Source organism: Heterodontus francisci, chromosome 17, assembly GCF_036365525.1.
Source record: "Heterodontus francisci isolate sHetFra1 chromosome 17, sHetFra1.hap1, whole genome shotgun sequence".
NCBI lineage: Eukaryota > Metazoa > Chordata > Chondrichthyes > Heterodontiformes > Heterodontidae > Heterodontus > Heterodontus francisci.
In genome coordinates, this window is record NC_090387.1 from 59,742,694 (window position 1) to 59,767,845 (window position 25,152).

Below are 25,152 nucleotides of genomic sequence, written 5' to 3' on the forward strand. Positions count from 1 at the left end.
TTAAGACACTAACCTCACAAGGATTGAAACCTAAATGAATATCAGTCTGAGAACACATGCTGGTATGTCCAAAGTTTGTTTTTCTTTTCACTTTAATTACTTAATTGTTAAATCATGCACATTAATCATTTTGAAGAATTATGAAATTTCTGTTATTCAGTTCATGAAACTCAAAATAAAAACACATGAATCATTACAAGAGTGAAGAAAACACAATGAATGTTGGAAAGGGTTGTGTTTTTGTTTGAAATCGAATACAATGTTGGCAGGTGAGGTTTAATTCCTCCTTCGGTACACATGAGTCTTTTCATACGTATGTGCGTATTAACATGTATCAGATTACCCCCCCACCCCCACCCCCTGCCATCTTCAAAAGTTGGATTGATCATAATCTTGAAAGGATGGTCACAGTACTTGTTATGGTGACTGTTGTGGCATTCTAGTTCACTGAACAATGAAAGAATCATACTAACATAATTTTATGTCAAAAACTTAAAATACTTTTGATGTGTGGTGCTTCAACCTTGTTTTTTTGTTCAAACTTACTTGTTAACTGTTGGTTTGTCAATGATCCAGACAGTGGAGGTTAGTATTATTGTGTCTTGTGCAGGATCTTTGGCTCTCACTGTTAGTAGATTGACGAGTACAATCTCCCCGGCAAGTGTCAGTACTCCCTTCCTGTTTCATTACTACACTCTGGAAGTAAACTTGTGAAGAAATTGCTAGACAGGTGTCCTTCATTGCATTGAATTCAATGTATGGTAAATCCTGAAATTATGAATGCATCAAGAGTTGAAAGTCTACCTTGCTGCAGGTTGAAAATTCAATTTATCATGCCTTTGTAACCTCGGCTTGAAAGGTAACAGGTACCATTTGAACACTACTTTGTGACCTTGTTTTCCTACCAATTAGCAAATTGAATTCAAAACTCTATATTTTTATTTCCTTCCTTGTGTGATCTTTTCAAGAGCATTTCTCCAGCTTCGGAAGCTACCCCAATATCTAATAGAATTGTGTTTTTTATTTGAGAGCAACTTGTAATGTGATTTTTGGCAACAACTTGGTAGTATCAGCTGTATACAGGAACTATATCTTGAAGCTGCCTTAAGGATATTACGTTCAAATGTGCATCTGAACCAACAGAGGACTTAGACCAACAATGCCTATCCTGGCAGTTAAGAATATTTTGAACATAAGGAATAGGAGCAGGTGTAGACCATTCATCGAGCCTGCTGCACCATTCAGTACAATCATGGCTGATCTTCTACCGCAACGCCACTCTCCTGCCCGCTCCCCATATCCCTTGATTCCCTGAGAGATCAAAAATCTCTCGACCTGAGCCTTGAATATACTCAACAATGCAGCACCCACAACACTCTGGGATAGACAATTCCAAAGATTCACAACCCTCTGAGTGAAGAAATTTCTCCTCGTCTCAGCCCTAAATGATCGACCCCTTATCCTGAAGCTATGCCTCTGTGTTCTAAACTCTCCAGCCAGGGGAAGCAACCTGTCAGTGTTTATTCTGTTGAGCCCCATGATATTCATGATTCCATCATACTATAATATGGAATGAACAAGTTTTAAATCAAAGTAACACTGCATTTCCAGTTGAACTGCACATCACCCATTTTGCCCCAGTGCTACTAATCCTGCACTTGCACCATTAACTCTGGTGTCACCCAAGGATCTATTCTTGATTCCCTCCAATTTGTTATCTACATGCTGCCTCTCAGTCCGATCATCCGAAAATACAATGTCAGTTTCCACATTAATACTGACAGCACCCAGCTCTACCTCACCAACACTTCTTTCAACCCCTCCATTGTCTCTAAAGCCAGACTGCTTGTCTGACATCCAGTACTTTATTAGTTGGAAGAAACTTTTGCTCAGATATTGGGATGACTGAAGCCACTGTTTTTGGCCCCTGCCACAAACTCTGTTTCCTAGCCACCAATTCCATCCCTCTCCTTGGCAACTCTCTGAGGCTGAAACAGACTGTTCTTAACCTTGGTGTCACATTTGACCCTGAGATGAGCTTCTGACCACATATGCACACCATCACTGAGACCACCTACATCCACCTCTGTAACATCACCTGACTCTACCCATGACTCAGCTCAACTATTGATGAAACCGTCATCCGTGCCTTTGTTACCTCTAGACATGAATATTTCAATGCATTTCTGGCTAACCTCCCTCTATCTACCCTCCATAAACTTGAGGCCATTGAAAACTTTGCTGCCTGTGTCCTAATTTGCACCAGGTCTCATTCACCCATCACCCCTCTACTCGTTGGCCTACATTGGCTCCTGATTAAGCAACGCCTTGATTTTAAAATTCCCATCTTTATTTTCAAATCCCTCCAAGGCCTAGCGCCTCTCTATCTCTGTAACCTCCTCCAGGCCTAAAACCTTCCGAGATAATTGTGTTATTCCAATTCTGGCCTTTTGAGCATCCCCAATTTTAATTGCTCCACCATTGGTAGCCATGCCTTCACCTGCCAAGGTACTAAGCTCTGAAATTCCCTCCCTAAACCTCTTTGCCTCTCTACCTGTCTCTCCTCTAAGACACTCCTTAAAATCAATGTCTTTGACCAAGCTTTTAGGTACCAGTATTTCCTGTGTAGCGCAGTGCAAAATTTGGTTTGTAAGCACTCCTGTGTAGCACCTTAGCATGTTTTACTGCATTAAAGGTGCGATATAAATACAAGTTGTTGTTGTTGTACATTGAAATGTAATTTGCTTTGGATGTTCAGTTTATTCTGGTTCAGATTTTACTAGGTCTCTGAGGTGAAAATACTCTATTGTGAACACAAACACCCACATTTTTGTCATTGTTATCATTTTAATTAAATTTCGAATAAATCATTTGGTTCCTTTATATCTCTGTGAACCTATGGCAAATACATTTCAAATACATGAGTTGTTCCCTCTTTTGTATCCTTTGGCCTTCAAGGCTACCTTGGTTGGTGGTATGTGTATTATGCAATCTGTTCAATTGAACCATTTGATCAAAGTGTGATTCTAAAGTAAAGTTTAACTAATATAACACCACGACTTTATTTGCACATTCTGCCTGAAAACCAAGTATGGCTATTTAATAAGCATAGTCAGAAAGATTCCTCTTTGTATAGGAAGTTTAAAGTAATTATACCAGCAAAAAACAGTTGGTGATATCCAGAATTATCAGCAAAAATGTAACTTTAAGTTAATGAAGCAGTGAACTGCCCGAGTCTCTTAAAGATTAATTTTACAGAACAACTCCGGTTTGGTCATTTTTGTTTCGTAATAGTTCTAGTTAACAGGTTTTACAAATGGTTAGAGTTGTTGACAGGTTTTTAAAATGGAACAATAAAAGAGGGATTGAATGTTTCCTCTTGTCTTTCATTGTTTCACTCAATCTTATTATCGACTCTTCACTTAGAACTCAAACTGTCTAAGATAAATACATAGCTGCACTTTTCTCAGTTTGTTGATTTTCCAAATATTTTTTGTTTCAACAGTAAGTAATGAGGGCACCAGATGGGAGAAATTACTGCAGATTAAATTAATATGGCTGTTTTTACATGTTTAACCTTTAAGGGTAGTACATGATTAATCATTAACTTCTTCACTGTTTAGAACTGTCATCTAAAATAAAATGGTTGCAATGACTGTGCTACAGTAATGCCAGGTGTAATTAAAAGAGGATCATTGATATGCCATTATTAAGTGGATTAAGAAGACCATGTTAACCTTGAGCAGATTTCATGACATTCTATCTGCACAATTTTATAAACTGCTTTCTACAAAATTGCTTGCTTATTGTTTAAAAAAAAAAAAGAGAATTTCCAACTACACTACCTGAGGGGTGAAGACCAATGCCATGCATTTTTGTTGGGGTTTCTCCCAATTGTCCACTGTAACTTCAACAGAGGATTGGAAAATCCCAGTATTATAAACGACAGACGATCTGGAGAAAACCTCACCCTTCCCCCTACCCCCACTCCACCCAGGAAATTGAACCCTCAAGTGTTGTCTTTAGGTGAAACAAGGTCAGAGGCCCAGGACACACAGATCTAATCTAAATTAGTCACCATTTTAAAGTCACACGTTATGTCCTCATTGCTATATTTCAAATGTAAATTCCTGTGTTCAGTTCATATTGGAACTGTTTATGTAACCTTGTCATAGTGCAATGATACTGTCCTGCCAATAGCAGCAGTGCAGTAACACTACTGGTGAGCCAGTATCATTACAGCAGGATAATTGTACACAGAAGAATTTTTATTATAAACTCACTGATCTCCTGTGGTATTACATATGGGATGTCACTGTGAAATGCTGCATTCAGATCAAGAAGCTTTATAAAGTGTGAGTATAATTGGACTCTGGTGGAGAGGGGGTTGGGGGAAGATTCATTTGAGTAGAAGGCTGAAGGAGAGAAAGGAAGCTTAGGAGTGGAAAGGAAGAGGAGAGGACAGCAGGGAAGATGGAGGAACTGGCAGTGAGGGAAGGTGAGATATGTAAATAGTGAAGAGGACAAGACAGGGAGAGGAAGGAATGCAGAAAGTAAGGAAGAAGGAGGGGACAGGGTAAAGGGACAGGGCAATGTGATAGGAAGAGGGATGGAGAAGAGTACAAGGGAGGAAGAAGGAATTGATACAGTGACATGGGGGAGGAGGAGTGATTGATGAGAGGGGGAATGGGAAAGGAAATGGAGATGGTGGGAGCAAAGGCAAGATAATGACTTCCATGAGGGAGAAGAAGGTAGTTGGGGGGAAAAGTCTCCTCACCTCCAATGGTCCTGGATTTTATCTCTGAGCAGAGGGAGCTAAGCTTTCCTGTCACTTCTGACTTCCCATCAGACGCAATTTCCCAAATTAGTTTAGGGAAGGATTCTGATGATTAGTTTTAGTATCACTGGGACAAGGTTGTTGTGAAGGCCCTGATTTTATACTTAGTCAGAGGGTGGGGTGAGGAGAGAGGGTTACACTTTGGTCAGTAAAATGTCCCACTTTTATGCTATATGAAAGAAACTATAGTCTGGTCAATTTTGCTGTCACGTTTTTGTTGATTGCGAGAAGGGAGTGAAAATTTATGATACAGGTGCACTGGTCAGCTTGATTCCTTTGCCACTTCTCACCAACCTTGCACCACATCTCTGGAGCAGTTCCATGCATAATTGGCCAATAAACCAGCACATGTCAAGGTACCGAGATTTATACGAACATATGAATTCGGAGCAGGAATAGGTCACTCAGCCCTTCAAGCCTGCTCCGCCATTCAATAAGTTCATGGCTGAACTGATTACTCCACATTTCTACCTACCTCCAATAACCTTTCACCCCTTGCTTATCGAGAATCTATCCACCTCTGCCTTAAAAATATTCAAAGACTCTGCTTCCACCGCCTTTTGAGGAAAAGAATTCCAAAGACTCACGACCCTCTGAGAGAAAACATTTCTCCTCATCGCTGTCTTAAATGGGCAACCCCATATTTTTAAACAGTGATCCCTAGTTCTAGATTCTCCCACAAGGGGAAACATCCTTTCTACATCCACCCTGTTGATACCCCTCAGGATCTTGTATGTTTCAATCAAGTTGCCTCTTACTCTTCTAAATTCTAACGGATACAAGCCGAGCCTGTCCTTTGCTTGTAAGACAACCCATCCATTCCAGGTATTAGTCTAGTAAACCTTCTCTGTACTGCCTCCAACACACTTACACCTTCCTTAAATAAGGAGACAAGTACTGTACACCGTACTCCAAATGTGGTCTCACATACATGCCCTGTATAGCTGAAGCATAACCTCCCTACTTTTGTATTGAATTCCCCTCGCGATGAACGATAACATTCTATGAGCTTTCCTAATTACGTGCTGTACCTGCATACTAACCTTTTGCGATTCATGCAATAGGACACCCAGATAGCCCAGCTTTCTCTCATCTCTCTCTGGTTGTGGTGTTGTGTTGCAATTGATTGGATTTAGTATCATCAACCGAGGCCTTAAATATCTGCTTAGTGCTTCAGAATTCCTTCCCTTGGTGTCAGGTGTTGAAATGAACAATATCAAAAGTTTCAGAGCACCATTGTGAAGATGCTTTCTTGAGGCAATGAAATAGCTCCGTAAACTGTTATAAATGCTGACATCAACAGGAATATAGATGAGCTAATGAGCTGACTTAGCTGGGAGAAAAGTGAATTATTGCCTTAGGACACTAGATTACACTTGGGAGAGGGCAGGGGCTGTTTATTTTCCTCAAGAAAAGGCATAGACAGCTGTTTGAGCAGGTGGGAAATGTAGATGCCAATGCACTTACAACCATAGGATAAGAACTGCAGCTCTGGTTAGGATTTCTACTGTGTAATAGTTAGGACAAATGTTAAGATGACATAGGAAATTAAAGGGTGGGTGGGTTAAATTACATTTCAGAAAGCAGTAAGGGGTGATTTTGACATGGATATTTATATTCAAACTTAATTTTTGCGATATATTTTCACAAGCTCAAGCAAAATCTTAACTCTGATCCTTATTGTGATTAGAGCTTATACATTCCTGTTCTGCCACCCAAAGCCTCTGTAGTGGAAATGCATATAGACTTTCAGGACCTCATACAGTATGAGTAAGAAGTTCTACAGCTAACATTATGTGACAGAAATTTTAACGTCGTACAAGACAATCATAATTCATATACAGGTGAAACTGGTACTGTAGGTAAATGTTTACGCTTGTAAAATGCGTTTTCCCATTGACAAAGCCTGACCCAGGAAATCCCATTTGTATTTTGAGATGGAGTGTGTGACCTACTCCGCACTTTTAATATTTAATGGTGAGATATGGGAATAGGAATTGATATTGGAAAAAGTTGACAGGAAGTGTGACACTGACATTAGATTGTTCAGATATTTTGAATACTAATGGATTCCCTGTGTTTTTTTCCCACATGAAATACAACTTATTAGTGATGCTGCAAACATAGGTATGAGAAGCAGCAATTGATGGGCCATATGAAGGTTCTGTGTAGTGGTAGGAGTATGTATTATAGGTTAAACTTGTGTCACGGGATGGCGATGATAAAATAAAGAGTTCACAACACACTTGGCAAATTTAATATCTTAACAGATGGTGACCCCAGACATTGCATATGGAAAGTCAAGACCATAGATAGGTTTTCGACTTGGCACTCAGACATACCAATGGCATTGCGGACCAGCCACCCATTATAGAAACTGTCTGATTATCATTTCAGTTAATTTCAATGAAAAGGAAAATTGGTCAGTTTTTGTAATAGACAGCCAATCAGTTTAACACACTGGTGGTGAATTGAAATTCATACCCCCAAGGTGATGGTCTTCAGGTGAAGTGGGGTTGGAGGGCATGCAGATATAATCCAGTCCCCATTCTGTTCTTGTTTTCATATTTCCTATTCACATACTTACAATAGAAACTACCTCTATAAACTTGTCATGTTGTAATTGCAACCTCCTATCAATGAAGGGACTGCAGTGCCACTACTGGTGGGGGAGTGAGTTATAATTTTGACAAGTTTACAAGGCAGTTTAGCATTATGAATGTACACAAAGGAATTTATCATGGAAACTATTGACAAGAGGAGTATATCCAGTCCTAAGGCTTTTAATAAATGTAGTGGTACATAGTTCCCTGCTTTCTAGTTACCTATTACACCCTTCTACTTCAAGATGATATATCAAATTTTGGAAAAAATAAGCAGTCATTTGGTAGTACAGAACTTGAGTATTGCTGAAAATAGAGACATGTTGTTGAAGCCTTTCGTCTTGCACTCATCAGGACAATCCACAAGAATACCAATATACAGTATAAAGTCATTGTTTTCCCTTACATTGGTGTTCTTGTGAATTGTCCTGATGAGTGCAAGATGAAAAGCTTCAAAAACATGTCTCTATTTTCAGCAATAAAAAAATAAGCATTTGGTCATTCAGATTAAATGGGAGTGAATCTCCATCATTTTATTTTTCAGCAAGTTAATACCTGAAAAATTGTAACATGAAATCTCCATGGAATTTCATATTTAAATGTGATTTCTCTTTTCTTTCCCAGGGATGCGATTCTTACCAGCACCATCAACTGTGTAACGAGCTTCTTCTCAGGATTTGCAATTTTCTCTGTGTTGGGCTACATGGCATTCAAGCATCAAGTTGATATTTCAGAAGTGGCAACAGATGGTAAGCACTTTATATAGATTTAAATATACCTTTTCAAATAATGTCCTATAGTCAGACTACAGACCTCTGAAAAGATACAAGTTGTTCTGAGGCTCAGAGCAGAGATTTGTTTTTCTTTAAATGATAAAGGTTAGAATGTTACTTATAATGTATATTCAAATAATGACTTCTTTATCTAATCATGTAAAAACTAAAACGAGGAAAAGCAGTTAACATGAATAATGAACTAGGCCAGTGTTTTAATCCAGTGGGACATATTCCCAAAGTCAACACCAGTTTCTCAGGAAAAATATAAATTTGCAGCACTTTATATAAAAAGTGCATTTCTCTCACTCCTGTAAAGTTACACAAAGCTTATTGCAAGATTTGAGTGGAAGCAGCTGTCAAAAGGGTAACACTTTCTTCGCAAAGAAAAAGAAAATCTAATTCTTAAAAGTTTCTTGGTCTTGTCTGGATATTTTCAGAATAGGAGATGTGTGCTGTAGGTATGTGCTTCTGCTGTTACATCATGGAAATGAATAATTTGAAAATTATCGCCTAGATGCCCAACGCTGCACACACGGGGCTGAATTTAGTTGGCCTGCTGTAGGTCCTGGCGGCAGGCCCGGATGTGGATGCCATTCCTGCTAGTCACATGGGTGGTTGGCCCCAATGCGATCACACGGCAGGGTAGGGAATTAAGTGAGTTTTGTCAATGAGGGCCAATTAAAAGACCATTGCAGGGTTGGGACAGGGCCTCCATATCATAATTGTTTATTTTTAAAAAGTCTGCACTACTGGAACTTTTAAATTAAAATCTGTGTGAAGGGCTGTAAATCTATTTAAGTCTACCCCTGGGGGCTGTGCGGCAGCACTTCCATGTCAGAAGGCCACCGCACGGCGTACTAATAAAATCCAGCCCGTTAACTCTGCATCTCTCTCCACAGATGCTGCCAGACCTGCAGAGTATTTCCAGCACTTTGTTTTTATTTCAGATTTCCAGCATCCGCAGTATTTTTCTTTTATTTTTGATGTTGTAAAACTTACCAAAATATCTCATTTCCATCTTCAGTTAGAATTGCCACCTTTCATCAAATCCAAAACAGGAGAGGGACCAAGATAAAGACTGAGCAGAAGGTGGAATCTTGGGTCAAGTTTTGATGTTTGCTTTGAGACTGATGAAAATTAATTGAAAACCTTAACCACCTTAATAATGAGTGCTTGCACATAAGTGGAAAAAAAAACTGAACTTCTGTTTTTAAAAACACAGAATGTTGCTATCAGGCTTCTATTTTAGAAACCAGACAGCCCACTCAGAAACCTGTTTGTCTAGTTCTCAACTAGCCAGATAGGAGCACCATCTTCAATCCCACAAATTCTCTGTATTTTTATACAGGAGCTACTGCCTTACAAGACTAATAAAGCATAAATCCTAGAAGTATTAGCCCCTTCTATTTTAAAATTGTATGGAATTTTGTTGATTGTCAATGACACATTTCTGTATTCTCAGTGTAACTTAAACATCGTGCACTATTCTGTTTTCAGGTCCGGGTTTAGTATTTGTTATCTATCCCGAAGCAATCTCAACTCTCCCAGGGTCAACATTTTGGGCAATTATGTTCTTCATAATGCTGCTGACATTGGGGATTGACAGTTCAGTAAGTAAAGTACAACTTTAAATTTTGTTCATCCTCATCCGAAACCTTAGTGATTCATAGAATTCCATAGAATGTACAGCTCAGAAACAGGCTATTCAGCCCAACTAGTCTGTGCTCCTGTTTATACTCCACACAAGTACAACTCTTTCCCATAATAGCAACTGAGTACGGCTTGAATGTTTAGAGAAGAAATATGACTAACCATTGGGATCAAAAGTAATGTATCTCTGGTAACAACTTTCTTTATAATACTTCTGTAAGATGGCTCCTGTGAATTGCAGCAATACATTTCAACTTACCTTGGTTTTACTTGTGTTCACGTTAAGTGACATTGAAACCTGTCTAAGAGGTGAATTGTACACCTGATTTCCAGTCTGTAATAGCTACTGACTATCACAATGACATGAGTGTAAACGAGGAAAACCATCTGCCCTACTTTAAACTCCCCTAACATTTTGAAGATAAGCAAGGTTTCATGATTAGTATGTTGACAAAGTTATAGTTAGTTTTTCATGTATGAGTCTACATACATAAGAGAAGTTAAATAAAACAATGACTGCTTCCTCCACCAAGTACACTCCTGCCATGAACCATGTGAAATCTACTTTTATCAGTGACTCTACTCATGCTATTTCATCTCCTAGATAAAAATGTAAAGTTTTTCTGTGTCATAAAGAAATGAAGGAAAGGAAGCCCCTGACTGGGTATGTATTGTAGCTACATTACTTATCCATGACCAATTGCCTTTCTTGGCAGCACTACTTTGCAGTTCAGCAATCATATATTTCATATGTCATTGGATCACCTTGACCTCTATCCTCATATCTCAATGTCATCTGCATTAGATATTTATGAAGCTGATTAACTGGAACCTAGAATAATTCATTGCATGATCAATGTCAAATGAGGACTGAGATTAATTAGGATTATGAACTGAAATGTAGTTTTGTAATTGAGAAAGCAGCAAAGAACCCAGAACTAAACCTTGAACTTTTGAAAGGTGAGGTTTTCTTCACATATTCACCACTTTCAATCTCAAATCTTTATTGAGGCTTGTTAAACATGATACTCAAGTCTTTTTGGTTCTGTGCCAATGGTCCAATTTTTAAAATAATCTATTTACATTTACATTATACATTCCACTCATTACTTTCAAATCCTGTATTATGTTTTCTCTGAATTTTCTTTTATCTAATGAAAACCAGTTTAGTTCTGGAAACTACCACAGCTAAAGTCATCCAGTGTTACACTTATATGTTAGTGGAGTTATTGGTTAACAATCTGGAGTATGACCCGAAGTAATTTGTTATTCACCCCTGCTATCTCAAGCCCATGAAGAGCACTTCAGCATCTTTATTGCCACTCTAGCTGAGATTCAAATGGAGAAATATGAACTTATGAATACATTTTTTAAATTTATATTTTCGGGTGCTTATCTAGGTGAAAGATGTCAGTGTAATGGAGTGGAACTATTTTTACCACTCAGTGTGAGGATCAAATATTCTTAGGTTAGACCCTTCATTGCTCCGACAATATAATACGATATCAAATCAAAAGATTTCTCACTACGTCACTGTATGATCTTTTAGGTTGTATGCCAAACTTAATGGGTAACAATTAGACCCAGCACTAAAATTTAATTTCATCATTAAGTGCATCCAGAGTACAGTAACCTTTTGGACAGATGTAAATTACTTTACATCTCTTTGCAAACCTGAAATGGACACTATGCTCCTGCCAGAAAGCTTGATGTCAGCCCAAAAGTGGACCTCGGGCCTTATAAACATTATTTGGGTGAGTTGCTGACATCTGTCATACCTACACAGACAGTGTTCCTGTTTTTAAAAGATGAAAGATGAGCAAAGGTGTAGCAGCAATGATGGCAGGAGGGAGTGGGGGGGGGGGGGCGTCCATCGTGAGTACTGTGGAATTGGTGAAGAAACCCTCCACAGGCAAGTTTCAAAAACTAACCTTTTGGTGGCGGTCACTGCTGAGGACACAGCAACTGCTGAAGTATTCTCAGCAGTGCATATCTGGCTCAAGTGATGCCCAATTTGGCAGAAGGGGCCGAATACAGACATTAGGCCCTCTCACCTAAAAATGAAAGGGATCTAATGTGTGCCCTGAGGCACCCACCAAGTCACCTCCTAAATGTCTTGACCCAATATCAGGTCAAATAACACTCATTGGTCCTTTGGGCATTGGACAATGGTTCCCTGAAATTGATTATCATTGTGCCTATCTTATATCCAGAAAGTGAGTGCAACAAGGTCCACTTTCCAACCCACAGAGTTACTCATTTTATCTATCTCAAGTTAAGTTTCAGAGGGTTAGACCCAGGGAAAATGTCTCTTAAATCCTCCAGTATCTGGCACCATCAGTTGGGAGTGATGAAAAGGTAGGGTCCTAAACCCACCCAATCAATCATTTTGAAGGAAAAAAGCAACTTTCACGGCGTGTATGGGCTATATTTGATGGGCTCTGTGGCGGGGTGGGGGGAGGGGCCAGAATATGGTTCCAACAGTGGCCCACCATGGAGGCTTACATCGAGTGGGCCCGTCCCGATCCTCCCACCGATGGCGAGGTTCCGTGGAGGCCCCCTTCTGCTGCTGAGTGACGGAAACTGAATTTAAGTATTTAAATCAAGGAGATGAATAAATTTAAATAGGCCTATCAGCAACCTTCCGGGCCTGCTGCGGTTTTCGGAGTGGCAGCCGGTACTCCAGCACCTTCAATTCACCGTCTGGGAGAAGCAGGCGTGACACTGTTGGGGAGAGGGAGGAGTTAAGATTTTTACTGCGGGGAGTGGGAGGGGAACGGGGTCAAATAAGCATCATCAGTGGTGTAGCGGATGATGTAGGGAATGGTGTGAAGGGTGCACCTTCAACTTTGTACAGTCTGGGGGAGGGAAGGTGAGAATTCAAAGGTAAGTGTTTTGGAAGACTCGGAGGGCGGAGTTCCGGACCGGTAAGTATAAAAAACTAACCTCGGGGATTCTCGGAGTAGGCTCGGAGGGCGGAGTTCTGGAGCGGTAAGTATAAAAAAAAAACTTACCTCGGGGATTCTCGGAGCAGACTCGGAGGGCGGAGTTCCGGAGCGGTAAGTTACCTCGGGTGGGAAAAAAAACTGAAAAAAGTGACGTCACAGGAAAGCTGTGACCTGATTGGCTGGTAGGGAATCTGTACCGAATTTGAAAATAAACCTGATAAAAATTGATTAAAACACTAATTAACTAATTAATAAGTAGAGTAACTAAACCAGAGGGAGGAGATTACTGTATTTATACAGCATTTAATATTTATTGTAGAAATTTAGCACTAGGAACCACATAGTGAGGTGTATCATAATTTAGTAAGGATTTAATAAGTATTTATTTATTTTATATCAATTAACTAATTAGCGATAGAAATGTCAGTTAGAGGGGTGAAGTGCTTCACCTGTGAGATGTGGGAAGTCCGTGACGCTTCCAGCGTTCCGGACGACTACATCTGCAGGAAGTGTACTCAGTTGCAGCTCCTCACAGACCGCATGGATCGGTTGGAGCAGCAACTGGATGCACTTAGGAGCATGCAGGTGGCGGAAAGCGTCATAGACAGGAGATTTAGAGAAGTGGTTACACCCAAAGTGCAGGCAGATAGATGGGTGACTGCTAGAGGGGGCAGGCAGTCAGTGCAGGAATCCCCTGTGGCTATCCCCCTCTCTAACAAGTATACCGTTTTGGATACTGTTGGGGGGGATGGCCTATCAGGGGAAAACAGCAGCAGCCAGAGCAGTGGCACCACAGCTGGCACTGTTGTTCAGCATGGAGGGATAAAGCGCAGAAGAGCAATAGTTATAGGGGACTCGAGAGTCAGGGGCACAGATAGGCGCTTCTGTGGATGTGAAAGAGACTCCAGGAAGGTATGTTGCCTCCCTGGTGCCAGGGTCAAGGATGTCTCTGAACGGACAGAGGGCATTCTGAAGGGGGAGGGTGAACAGCCAGAGGTTGCGGTACACATCGGTACCAATGACATAGGCAGGAAGAGTGATGAGGTCCTGCAGGGGGAGTTTAGGGAGTTAGGTAGTAAGTTAAAAAACAGGACCTCTAGGGTTGTAATCTCGGGATTACTCCCTGTGCCACGTGCTAGTGAGGCTAGAAATAGGAAGATAGTGCAGGTAAACACGTGGCTGAGCAGCTATTGTAGAAGGGAGGGTTTCAGATATCTGGACCATTGGGCTCTCTTCAGGGACAGATGGGACCTGTACAAGAAGGACGGGTTGCATCTAAACTGGAAGGGCACTAATATCCTGGCTGCAAGGTTTGCTAGCGTCACTCGGGAGGGTTTAAACTAGTGTGGCGGGGGGTGGGAACCAGAGCAGTAGGACAGCTAGTGAAATAAATGAGGAGGGCATAGTAAATAAGGCCAGTAGGACTAAGAGGAAGAGCAGGCAGGGAGATGTTGCTGAGCATAGTGGGACTGGTGGTCTGAAGTGCATTTGTTTCAATGCAAGAAGTATAACAGGTAAGGCAGATGAACTTAGAGCTTGGATTAGTACTTGGAAGTATGATGTTGTTGCTATTACAGAGACTTGGCTGAGGGAAGGGGAGGATTGGCAGCTAAATGTTCCAGGCTTTAGAAGCTTCAGGCGGGATAGAGGGGGATGTAAAAGGGGTGGGGGAGTTGCATTACTGGTTAAGGAGAATATCACAGCTGTACTGCGGGAGGACACCTCAGAGGGGTCATGCAGCGAGGCAATATGGGTGGAGCTCAGGAATAGGAAGGGTGCAGTCACGATGTTGGGGGTTTACTACAGGCCTCCCAACAGCCAGCGGGAGGTAGAGGAGCAGATATGTAGACAGATTTTGGAAGGATGTAAAGGTAACAGGGTTGTAGTGGTGGGTGATTTTAACTTCCCCAATATTGACTGGGACTCACTTAGTGCTAGGGGCTTGGATGGGGCAGAATTTGTGAGGAGCATCCAGGAGGGCTTCTTGAAACAGTATGTAGATAGTCCAACTAGGGATGGGGCCATTCTGGACCTGGTATTGGGGAATGAGCCCGGCCAGGTGGTCGAAGTTTCAGTGGGGGAGCATTTCGGGAGCAGTGACCATAATGCCATAAGTTTTAAGGTACTTGTGGATAAGGATAAGAGTAGTCCTTGGGTGAAGGTGCTAAATTGGGGGAAGGCTAATTATAACAATATTAGGCAGGAACTGAAGAATTTAGATAGGGGGCAGCTGTTTGAGGGTAAATCAACATCTGACATGTGGGAGTCTTTCAAACGTCAGCTGATTAGAATCCAGGACCAGCATGTTCCTGTGAGGAAGAAAGACAAGTTTGGCAAGTTTCAGGAAGCTTGGATAACACGGGATATTGTGAGCCTAGTCAAAAGGAAAAAGGAAGCATTTGTAAGGGCTGGAAGGCTAGGAACAGATGAAGCACTTGAGGAATATCAAGACAGTAGGAAGGAACTTAAGCAAGGAGTTGGGAGGGCTAAAAGGGGTCATGAAAAGTCATTGGCAAACAGGATTAAGGAAAATCCCAAGGCTTTTTATACATATATAAAGAGCAAGAGGGTAACCAGGGAAAGGGTTGGCCCACTCAAGGACAGAGATGGGAGTCTATGCGTGGAGCCAGAGGAAATGGGTGAGGTGCTAAATGAGTACTTTGCATCAGTATTCACCAAGGAGAAGGACTTGGTGGATGATGAGCCTCGGGAAGGGAGTGTAGATAGTTTCAGTCATCTCATTATCAAAAAGGAGGAGGTGTTGGGTGTCTTGCAAAGCATTAAGGTAGATAAGTCCCCAGGGCCTGATGGGATCTACCCTAGAATACTGAGGGAGGCAAGGGAAGAAATTGCTGGGGCCTTGACAGAAATCTTTGCATCCTCATTGGCTACAGGTGGGGTCCCAGAGGACTGGAGAATAGCCAATGTTGTTCCTTTGTTTAAGAAGGGTGGTAAGGATAATCCAGGAAATTATAGGCCGGTGAGCCTTACATCTGTGGTAGGGAAACTATTAGAGAGGATTCTTCGGGACAGGATTTACTCCCATTTGGAAACAAACGAACTTATTAGCGAGAGGCAGCATGGTTTTGTGAAGGGGAGGTCGTGTCTTACTAATTTGATTGAGTTTTTTGAGGAAGTGACGAAGATGATTGATGAGGGAAGGGCGGTGGATATTGTCTATATGGACTTCAGTAAAGCCTTTGACAAGGTCCCGCATGGCAGACTGGTGCAAAAGGTGAAGTCACACGGGATCAGAGGTGAGCTGGCAAGATGGATACAGAACTGGCTCAGTCACAGAAGACAGAGGGTAACAGTGGATGGGTGTTTTTCTGAATGGAGGGATGTGACTATTGGTGTTCCGCAGGGATCAGTGCTGGGACCTTTGCTCTTTGTAGTATATATAAATGATTTGGAGGAAAATGTAGCTGGTCTGATTAGTAAGTTTGCGGACGACACAAAGGTTGGTGGAGTTGCGGATAGTGATGAGGATTGTCAGAGGATACAGCAGGATATAGATCAGTTGGAGACTGGGCGGAGAAATGGCAGATGGAGTTTAATCCAGACTAATGTGAGGTAATGCATTTTGTAAGATCTAATGCAGGTGGGAAGTATACAGTAAATGGCAGAACCCTTAGGAGTATTGACAGGCAGAGAGATCTGGGCGTACAGGTCCACAGGTCACTGAAAGTGGCAACGCAGGTGGATAAGGTAGCCAAGAAGGCATACGGCATGCATGCCTTCATCGGCCGGGGCATAGAGTATAAAAATTGGCAAGTCATGTTGCAGCCGTACAGAACCTTAGTTAGGCCACACTTAGAATATTGCGTGCAATTCTGGTCGCCACACTACCAGAAGGATGTGGAGGCTTTGGAGAGGGTACAGAGGAGGTTTACCAGGATGTTGCCTGGTCTGGAGGGCATTAGCTATGCGGAGAGGTTGGAAAAACTCGGATTGTTTTCACTGGAACGACGGAGGTGGTGGGGCGACATGATAGAGCTTTACAAAGTTATGAGCGGCATGGACAGAGTGGATAGTCAGAAGCATTTTCCCAGGGTGGAAGAGTCAGTTACTAGGGGACATAGGTTTAAGGTGAGAGGGGCAAAGTTTAGAGGGGATGTGCGAGGCAAGTTTTTTACACAGAGGGTGGTGAGTGCCTGGAACTTGCTGCCAGGGGAGGTGGTGGAAGCAGATACGATAGCGACGTTTAAGAGACATCTTGACAAACATGTGAATAGGATGGGAATAGAGGGATATGGGCCCCGGAAGTGCAGAAGGTGTTAGTTTCGACAGGCATCAAGATCGGCGCAGGCTTGGAGGGCCGAATGGCCTGTTCCTGTGCTGTACTGTTCTTTGTTCTTTGTTTGGAAGTGGAAAGGGCAAATACTTACTGTAATTTTTATTGTGGGGGGTGGGAAAGGGGCATTAAAATTTAATTTGTTAAATTTTGGAGGGGTTGCCACTTTAAAAATTTAAATATGCCGGTAGGGCTGGCTGCCCTTTAAAAATGGCGCCAGCGCACAGGCAGATGACACCATTGCCGGCATCAGAAAGCCCGCCCCCTCCACGTGATTGGGGAGGTGGGCCGCCCCGGCTATTTAAATGAGCCACTGTGTGGCAGATCGCGGTGGCTCTGCGTTATGCTGCCCGCATGTGTGGGCTGTGATTTTTTAAGCTCGCCACCGCTCTCAGCAGCGGTGCTCTTCAGATCCAGCCCTAGATGTGGGATTTTAACAGAAATGGGATGAAAACAGCAACATGTCTTTTGACCTGCCATTGTCACAGAGGCAAAGTCATGGAACTCCCCATCCATCAGCATTGTGAAAGCACCTTTTCCACATGGACTACATTGGTTTATGAAGAAGTTCCACCACCACCTTCTCAATGGTAATTAATAATGGGCACTAAATTCTGGCCTTGCTAGCAATGCCTACAGCCCAAGAATTAATAAAACAGAAACAAACCCACATGCCTTTCAACTGCAGCAGCTTGCACTATTGCTGGCAACTAGCAGATTCATAAATTGAAACATTACCCTTTCTGTTGACACTCTCTAGCAAGCAGTAAAGAAATGGTGGGATGAGAGGATTCATCTAAATAAGTATAAAGTTACATTTTTGTTGTAACTTCTTATACCCACTCCCTTCCAGTGTTGTTTGTGTACACGTCTGGTTTCCTAACTTGCTATAGTAGGATTCCAGCCTCGAATTGGAAGGCGACTTAACAGAGAAAAATGATGAGCGCAAGTATATTTGGAAATGCAAAATTGGGAGACTATAAGTTTGTCAATCACCTGACTGCACCCTTTCAGCAGTGACTCATTAATGCTAATAGAGGAATTGTTTTACTTCTTATCTGCTTGGACCGCATAAAGCACTATCATGCCATGCATTTGTCTGCTAAAAGCACTTACTATTCCAGGAGCATCCTGGAACACAAAGATAACACTTGGCTTCTTTTCTCTACTTAATGCTGTCTTCTTAAACCCCCCTCCTCATTCTCCTCCACCATCATCTCCAACAATAAGTGCAAGGAGCTCATGAACTTCCTTGTCATCAAGATCGAGGCCATCCAATCAACTTCCTCTGCCACGTCCCTCCCGTCCACTAGCCCACCAGGCCAAATGTCCTCTAATGCTGTCCCCTGCCCTTGCCCTGAACTCACATCTTTTTCTGGTTTCTCACCTATCTCCCCTCATACCCTCTCTGAGCTCACCTTGTCCATGAGATCCACCTCCTTCTCCCTCGACCCTATTCTGACTAAACTGCTGACCATCCAACTTCCCCTCCTGGTCCCCATATTAGCCAATATTGTTAATGGTTCTCTCCCTTCATTTCTAACATTTTCCCAGTTCTGATGACAGGTAACAGACCTTTAAACATTAACTCTGTTTCTCTTTCCACTGATGTTGCCAGACCTACTGAGGATTTCCAGCATTATCTGTTTTTATCTCTCTCTTCACGTGTTGTCCTCGCTCCTTTAAATCTGTTGTCATTACCCCAGTCCTCAAAAAACTAACCCTTGACCCCACCATCCTTGCTAACTACTGCCATCTCTAACCTCCCTTTCCTTTCCAAAGTCCTGCATGTATTGTCACCTCCCAAATCCATGCCCATCTTTCGCAGAAATCCATGTTTGTATCCCTCCAATTAGGTTTCCGCTCCTGATGTAGTACTGAATCAATTCTCATCAAAGTCACAAATGACACCCAATGTGACTGTGACAAAGGTAAACTATCCCCCCTCATTCTTCCCGACCTGTCTGCAGCCTTTAACATGGTTGACTACACCATCCTCCTCCAATGCCTCTCCACTGAAGTCTTGCTGGGTGGGACTGCACTCACCTGTTTCCATTCTTATCTATCTAATCATAGCCAGAGAATCACTTGCAATGACCTGTCTTCCTATTCCCTCACTGTTACCTCTGGTGTAGCCCAAAGATCTATCCTTGGCCCCCTTCTATTTCTCATCTACATGCTGCCCCTTGCTGACATCATCAGAAAGCACAACATTAGTTTTCAATGTATGTTGACAATATCCAGTTCCACCTGGGCACCCCCTTCCATATGGCGGGTCACTCAATCAGGCACTGAGTGCCTTTGAACGAGGGACCCCCTCTGCAAGACCACAAGCAACCCCGCAGGAATTTTCATGTCATGCTTCTTGCTTGGTGACAGGCCCACCCATTGCTGGGTTAATACCCATCCACCACCATCCCGCCCAATTAAATGCCCTCTCCACCTCCAAACTTGCCACTGGGAAGAGCATAAAATACCACCATTGTTTTCGGTTGCCACTCCAAACTCCGTTCTCTAGCTACCAACTCCATCCCTCTCCCTGGCTATCTGAGACAAAACCAGATTGTTCGCAACTTTGGTGTCATATTTGACCCCGTGATGAGCTTCCTACCACATATTCGCACCATCACTAAGACCACATATTCCCACCTCTGTAACATCACTGACTTCGCTCCCCGTATTTAAAGAAGGATATACTAGCATTGGAGGCAGATCAGAAAAGGTTCACTAGGCTGTTTCCTGGGATGAAGGGGCTGTCTTATCAAGAACGGCTAAACAGGTTAGGCCTTTATTCATTGGAGTTTAGAAGAATGAGAGGTAATCTTATTTTAAGGGGGCTCGACAGGGTAGATGTTGAGAAGATGTTTCCACTAGTGGGAGAATCTCGAACTAGGGGACATAATTACAGAATAAGGGGGCACATATTTAAAACTGAGATGCAAAGGAGTTTCTTCTCTCAGAGGGTGGTGAATCTCTGGAATTCTCTGCCTCAGAGAGTTGTGGAGGCCAGGTCACTAAATGTATTTAAGGAGGAGGTAGATAGATTTTTGAAATCTTGGGGAGTCGAGGGTTAGGTGGAGCAGGCCCAAAAGAGGAGTTGAGGCCTGGGACAGATCAGCCATGATCTTATTGAATGGCGGGGCAGGCTTGAGGGGCTGAATGGCCTACTCCTGCTCCTATTTCTTATGTCCTTATGTTCTTAATACCTTTGTAACCGCTAGACTTGACTGTTCTCCTACTGTTCTCCCATATTTTACCCTCTGTAAACTTGAGATTGTCTAAAACTCTGCTGCCTGTGTCCTAACTGGTACCAAGTCCTGTTCGCCTATCACCTCTGGGCTCGCTGAGCTGCATTGGCTCCCAGTCAAGCAACATTTTGATTTTAAAATTCTTATCCTTGTTTTCAAAATCCTCCATGGCCTTGCCCCTCCCTATCTCTGTAATCTCCTCCAGCCCCACAACCCTCCAAGATAACTATGTTCATCTAATACTGACCACTTGAACATCCACCATTTTAATTGCTCCACCATTGGTGACCATGCCTTCAGCTGCCTAGGCCCTGAGATCTGGAATTGGCTCCATAAACCTCACCACCTCTCTACTTCACTTTTCTCCTTTAAGATACTGACTAGATTGGTTCCTGGGATAAGAGGATTGTTCTATGAAGACAGGCTGAGTAAATTGGGCCTATACTCCCTGGAGTTTAGAAGAATGAGAAGTGATCTCATTGAAGCATACAAGATTCTGAAGGGGCTTGACAGGGTAGACACTGAGAGGTTGTTTTCCCTGGCTGGGGTATCTAGAACATGGGGGGCACAGTCTCAGGATAACCCCTCTGGGGTTATGAATCTTTGGAATTCTCTAACCCAGAGAGTTGTGGATGCTCCATTGTTGAATATATAAAAGGCTGAGATTGACAGATTTTTGGTCTATCAGGGAATCATGGGATATGGGGAGTGGGCAGGAAAGTGGAATTGGGGCAGCACATCAGCCATGATCGTATTGAATGGCAGTGCAGGCTCAAGGGGTGAACTGGTCTACTCCTTCTATTTCTAATGTTCTTATGACACTCCTTAAAACCTACCTCTTTGACCAAGCTATTGATCATCTGAACTAATATCTCCTTATATGGCTCAATGTCAAATGTTGTTTTATAATGCTCCTGTGAAGTGCCTCGGGACATTTTATTACGCTATACATGCTATATAAATATAAGTTGCTGTTATAGAGTCATAGAGTCGTACAGCATAGAAACAGGTATCCCTCTATGCCTTGCTCATTCAAGTACTTGTCCAGATGCCTCTTAAATGTTGCTACTGTTCCTGCCTCCATCACCTCCTCAGGCAGCTCATTCCAGATACCCACTATTCTTTGTGTGAAACATTTACCCCTTTTGATCTCCTTTAAACCTCCTCCCTCTCACCTTAAATCTATGCCCTCTAGTTTTAGTCACCCCTACCGTGGGAAACAGACTCTGGCTATCTCCCCTATCTATGCCTCTCATAATTTTATATACCTCCATCATGTACCCTCTCGGCCTCCTTCGCTCCAGGGAAAACAGACCCAGCCTATCCAATCTCTCTTTATAACTCAAGCCCTCCAAACCAAGCAACATCCTTGTGAATCTTTTCTGCACCCTCTCTAGCTTAATCACATCTTTCCTGTAGTGTGGCGACCAGAACTGCACACAGTACTCCAAATGCGGCCGAACCAACGTTATGTACAACTGTAACATGACGTCCTAACTCTTGTACTCAATGCCTCGGCCGATGAAGGCAAGCATGCCGTAGCCTTCTTCACCACCCTGCCTACCTGTGTTGCCACTTTCGGGGAACTACGTACTTGCATCCCAAGGTCTCTCTGCTCAACAACACTCCCCAGGGCCAAGCCATTCACTGTATATGTCCTGCCCTGGTTTAACTTCCCAAAATGCATCACTTCACACTTGTCTGCATTAAATTCCATCTGCCACTCCCTTGCCCACTTTTCCAGTTGATCTATATCCTGTTGTAACCTTAGACAACTTTCTTTACTGTCCACTATACCACCAATTTTGGTGTCATCTGCAAACTTACTAATCATGCCCCCTACATTCACATCCAGTTCATTAATGTATATGACAAACAACAGAGGGCCCAGCACCGATCCCTGCGGCACACCACTGGTCACTGTTGTTTGTAGTTGGTCGATAAAGAGGGAGATACATGTATGAATCATTCATATATCATTTGCAGCATATTCTAAGTGTATGGAAAGATTGCTGTGTTTGGAAAATTGTTGCTTTCCTTTACCCTTGTTACATGTTTGGGTCTACCATAAATATGTTCTTGGGATCAGTGACGTTATTTGTTCTCTTAAGCAGTCCAAGTGTCTTGTATTTATGGCAGTTGGCTCACACTGAGTCCTATATCTACTCAGATGATAGCATCACCCAGGAACGTAAAAAGAGTAGATGCTTGTGTCATTCACATGAATTTCTTCAGTCTGTCCAAAGGTGGGTTGAGTTGGCATGAGATGAGACAAGATTTGGTTGAATTATTAAGCTGTTTTATTCTACAGTAAGGGAAATGCACTGAGCAACAGTCCTGCTGGGATTTGATTGTTTCCATCAATATAACTTGTCATAATGTAACAACATAATAATGAACATGAATACACTGCCCCTCTTCACTGGCTCACCTTGCTTGATTTAAACAGCTTAACTCCTTTGTATTGTAACTTACTGAGTCTCCCTTCTGAGGGTAACCAGGGATTAGCAATAAACACAGCCTTGGTAATGTTGCTTATCGCCCAGGAACAAATGTGCCAGTATTGTGGATTTTCCCATTGTGCACCAAGAGCACTGAAGTGGAAAATCTTAACAAGAAATTCAATTTTAGGGTACCTGGAAAATTCAACCTTGAGATACCAAGTGTACCGCCACAAAATACTCCCATAGGACTTCAAGGCAAAGGCAGTCCTAATGTAGGGTCCAAGCCAAAATATTAATCTATTATTTCCCTTTCAGATGCTTTTGAACATACTGTACATTTCCAGAATTTCTGTGTTTATTGTGGATATTTATCATTTATGATGCTTCTTGTTTAAAATCCTGATCATTTTGAGTGGGTGATATAGTCCTCCAACTTGTTACAGTTTTACTTTATTCCCATGTGGTTTCTTTTTCTCAGATGGGTGGTATGGAGGCAGTTGTTACTGGAATTACAGATGACTTCAAATGTTTGAAGAAACACCGAAAGCTTTTCACATTTGTAACTGCAGGTGGAACTTTCCTAGTTGCACTCTTCTGCATCACCAATGTAAGTCTGAAATAGCAAAGTAACTTGGTTTGGAAAACACTGGTGCAAAGACAACACAGTAAATTGTCGTAAAAACAAGAAATGCTGGAAATACTCAGCAGGTCTGGCAGCATCTGCGGAGAGAGAAGCAGAGTTTACATTTCAGGTCAGTGACCCTGGTCACTGAAGGGTCACTGACCTGAAAAGTTAATTCTGCTTCTCTCTCCAGAGATGCTGCCAGACCTGATGAGTATTTCCAGCATTTCTTGTTTTCATTTCAGATTTCCAGCATCTGCAGTATTTTGCTGTTATTACAGTAAATTCTCAGTTTGTTTGCTGGATGCAAAACTGGCATTGTGAATCAGCCCTCCATTCCATAAACTACTGGATTTTCATTTCTGTTGATATGTATAACAGGTGACTGATTCACAACAGCAGTTTTACAACTAGGTGGCAAGTTGAAAAGCTACCCCTATAAGTTGTCTTATTAGTTTACTGACATGATTATTTTGTTGTTAGTTCTATTTTTGCCAGCACCTCATAGTTCATGAATCAGAGCTGTAATGGATTATTGGTCAATGACCAAAATGAAAAACAAAACTAAACCAATTGTTAAATGGTGCATCTGACTGAAATAAGCTAATAAGCCAATTTGTACATCAATAAAAGCATAGATACACATGAGCTATGACTTACATTGCAGTAGCGTTAAACACTGTTTGCGCACTCTTGAAATGACCACTTCCATCAGATGGATGATGGGCGCAGTGAGCCTGCTGCCTGTCCGATGGAAATGGTCAGATGCCCGAACCGTTTGCATGTATGGGCTATTTCAATTCTGTCAGCAAGCTGCTGATGCTTTTGGAGTAGCTTGTTGATTGCAGAGGACAGATTGTCTGGTGGCTCCTCTCTGGAGCTCAACCAGTCTTGGTAGATTAAAACAGAGGAGGTGATAATGAGGAATAGCTGTGGAGGCTCATGTATCGGGCTGGTGGATTATTTTATCAGGCAAGAGGAGGATTAATACTCTCCATTTTTATGAATGACTTACAGGGGTCCCTTAAAAGACCTCTCATTAGGCCGCACTATGTATAGTACACTGGGTGGAGCCTACATAGCACATTCTCCACCCATTGGTACTTCAAAATTGCATTGGGGTCCTATTAACGTCGATGGGTTCCAATTTGCATGAGCTAATGAGACTCCTTCTTGTTTTGACAGTAGCCCAGTCCGCCTTTTCAAGACCCCCCAAAGTTGGTCACCCAGGGATCAATGGGAACAGGACGATAAGTTCTGCGATTTTCATTGTGTTACCACCTGCTCCCGCCTGACAGGGGGTGGAAAGAAATGAAAATCTGCGACACTAATGAACAGCAGCAATATTCCAACTGAGTGGAATATTTGTTTAGGCAGCAGTTACCTTATTGCTGAAAAGGGAGAATAGGAACATAGGAAGAAAGAATTGGAAAATGAAGCAATATCCTTTCAGGGGAATTTGCCAACAAAGAATCTAATATTTAGCATTAACAGATCAGTGGCAATTATGTAATTTCAATAAAAACAGAAAGTGCTGGAAATACTCAGCAGATCTGGTGGCATCTGTGGAGAGAGAAGCAGAGTTAACGTTTCAGGTCGATGACCTTTCATCAGTAAGACCTGCTGAGTATTTCCAGCACTTTTTGTTTTTATTTCAGATTTCCAGCATCTGCAGTATTTTGTTTTTATGTAATTTTTAATATTGGATATTATTAGCGTCTGTATCATCA

General features: G+C 42.2%; 1 protein-coding gene across 1 annotated transcript in view; it reads left to right on the forward strand.

Moving 5' to 3' along the window:
• The window catches only part of slc6a2 (solute carrier family 6 member 2), a 164,089-nt gene that overhangs the window by 105,038 nt on the left and 33,899 nt on the right, over window positions 1–25,152 (forward strand). Inside the window, exons 7-9 of the mRNA XM_068049478.1 lie at window positions 8,065–8,189; window positions 9,714–9,826; window positions 23,279–23,407. Of these exons, the coding sequence (XP_067905579.1) occupies window positions 8,065–8,189; window positions 9,714–9,826; window positions 23,279–23,407 (367 nt within the window). The remainder of the gene's footprint in view (window positions 1–8,064; window positions 8,190–9,713; window positions 9,827–23,278; window positions 23,408–25,152) is intronic.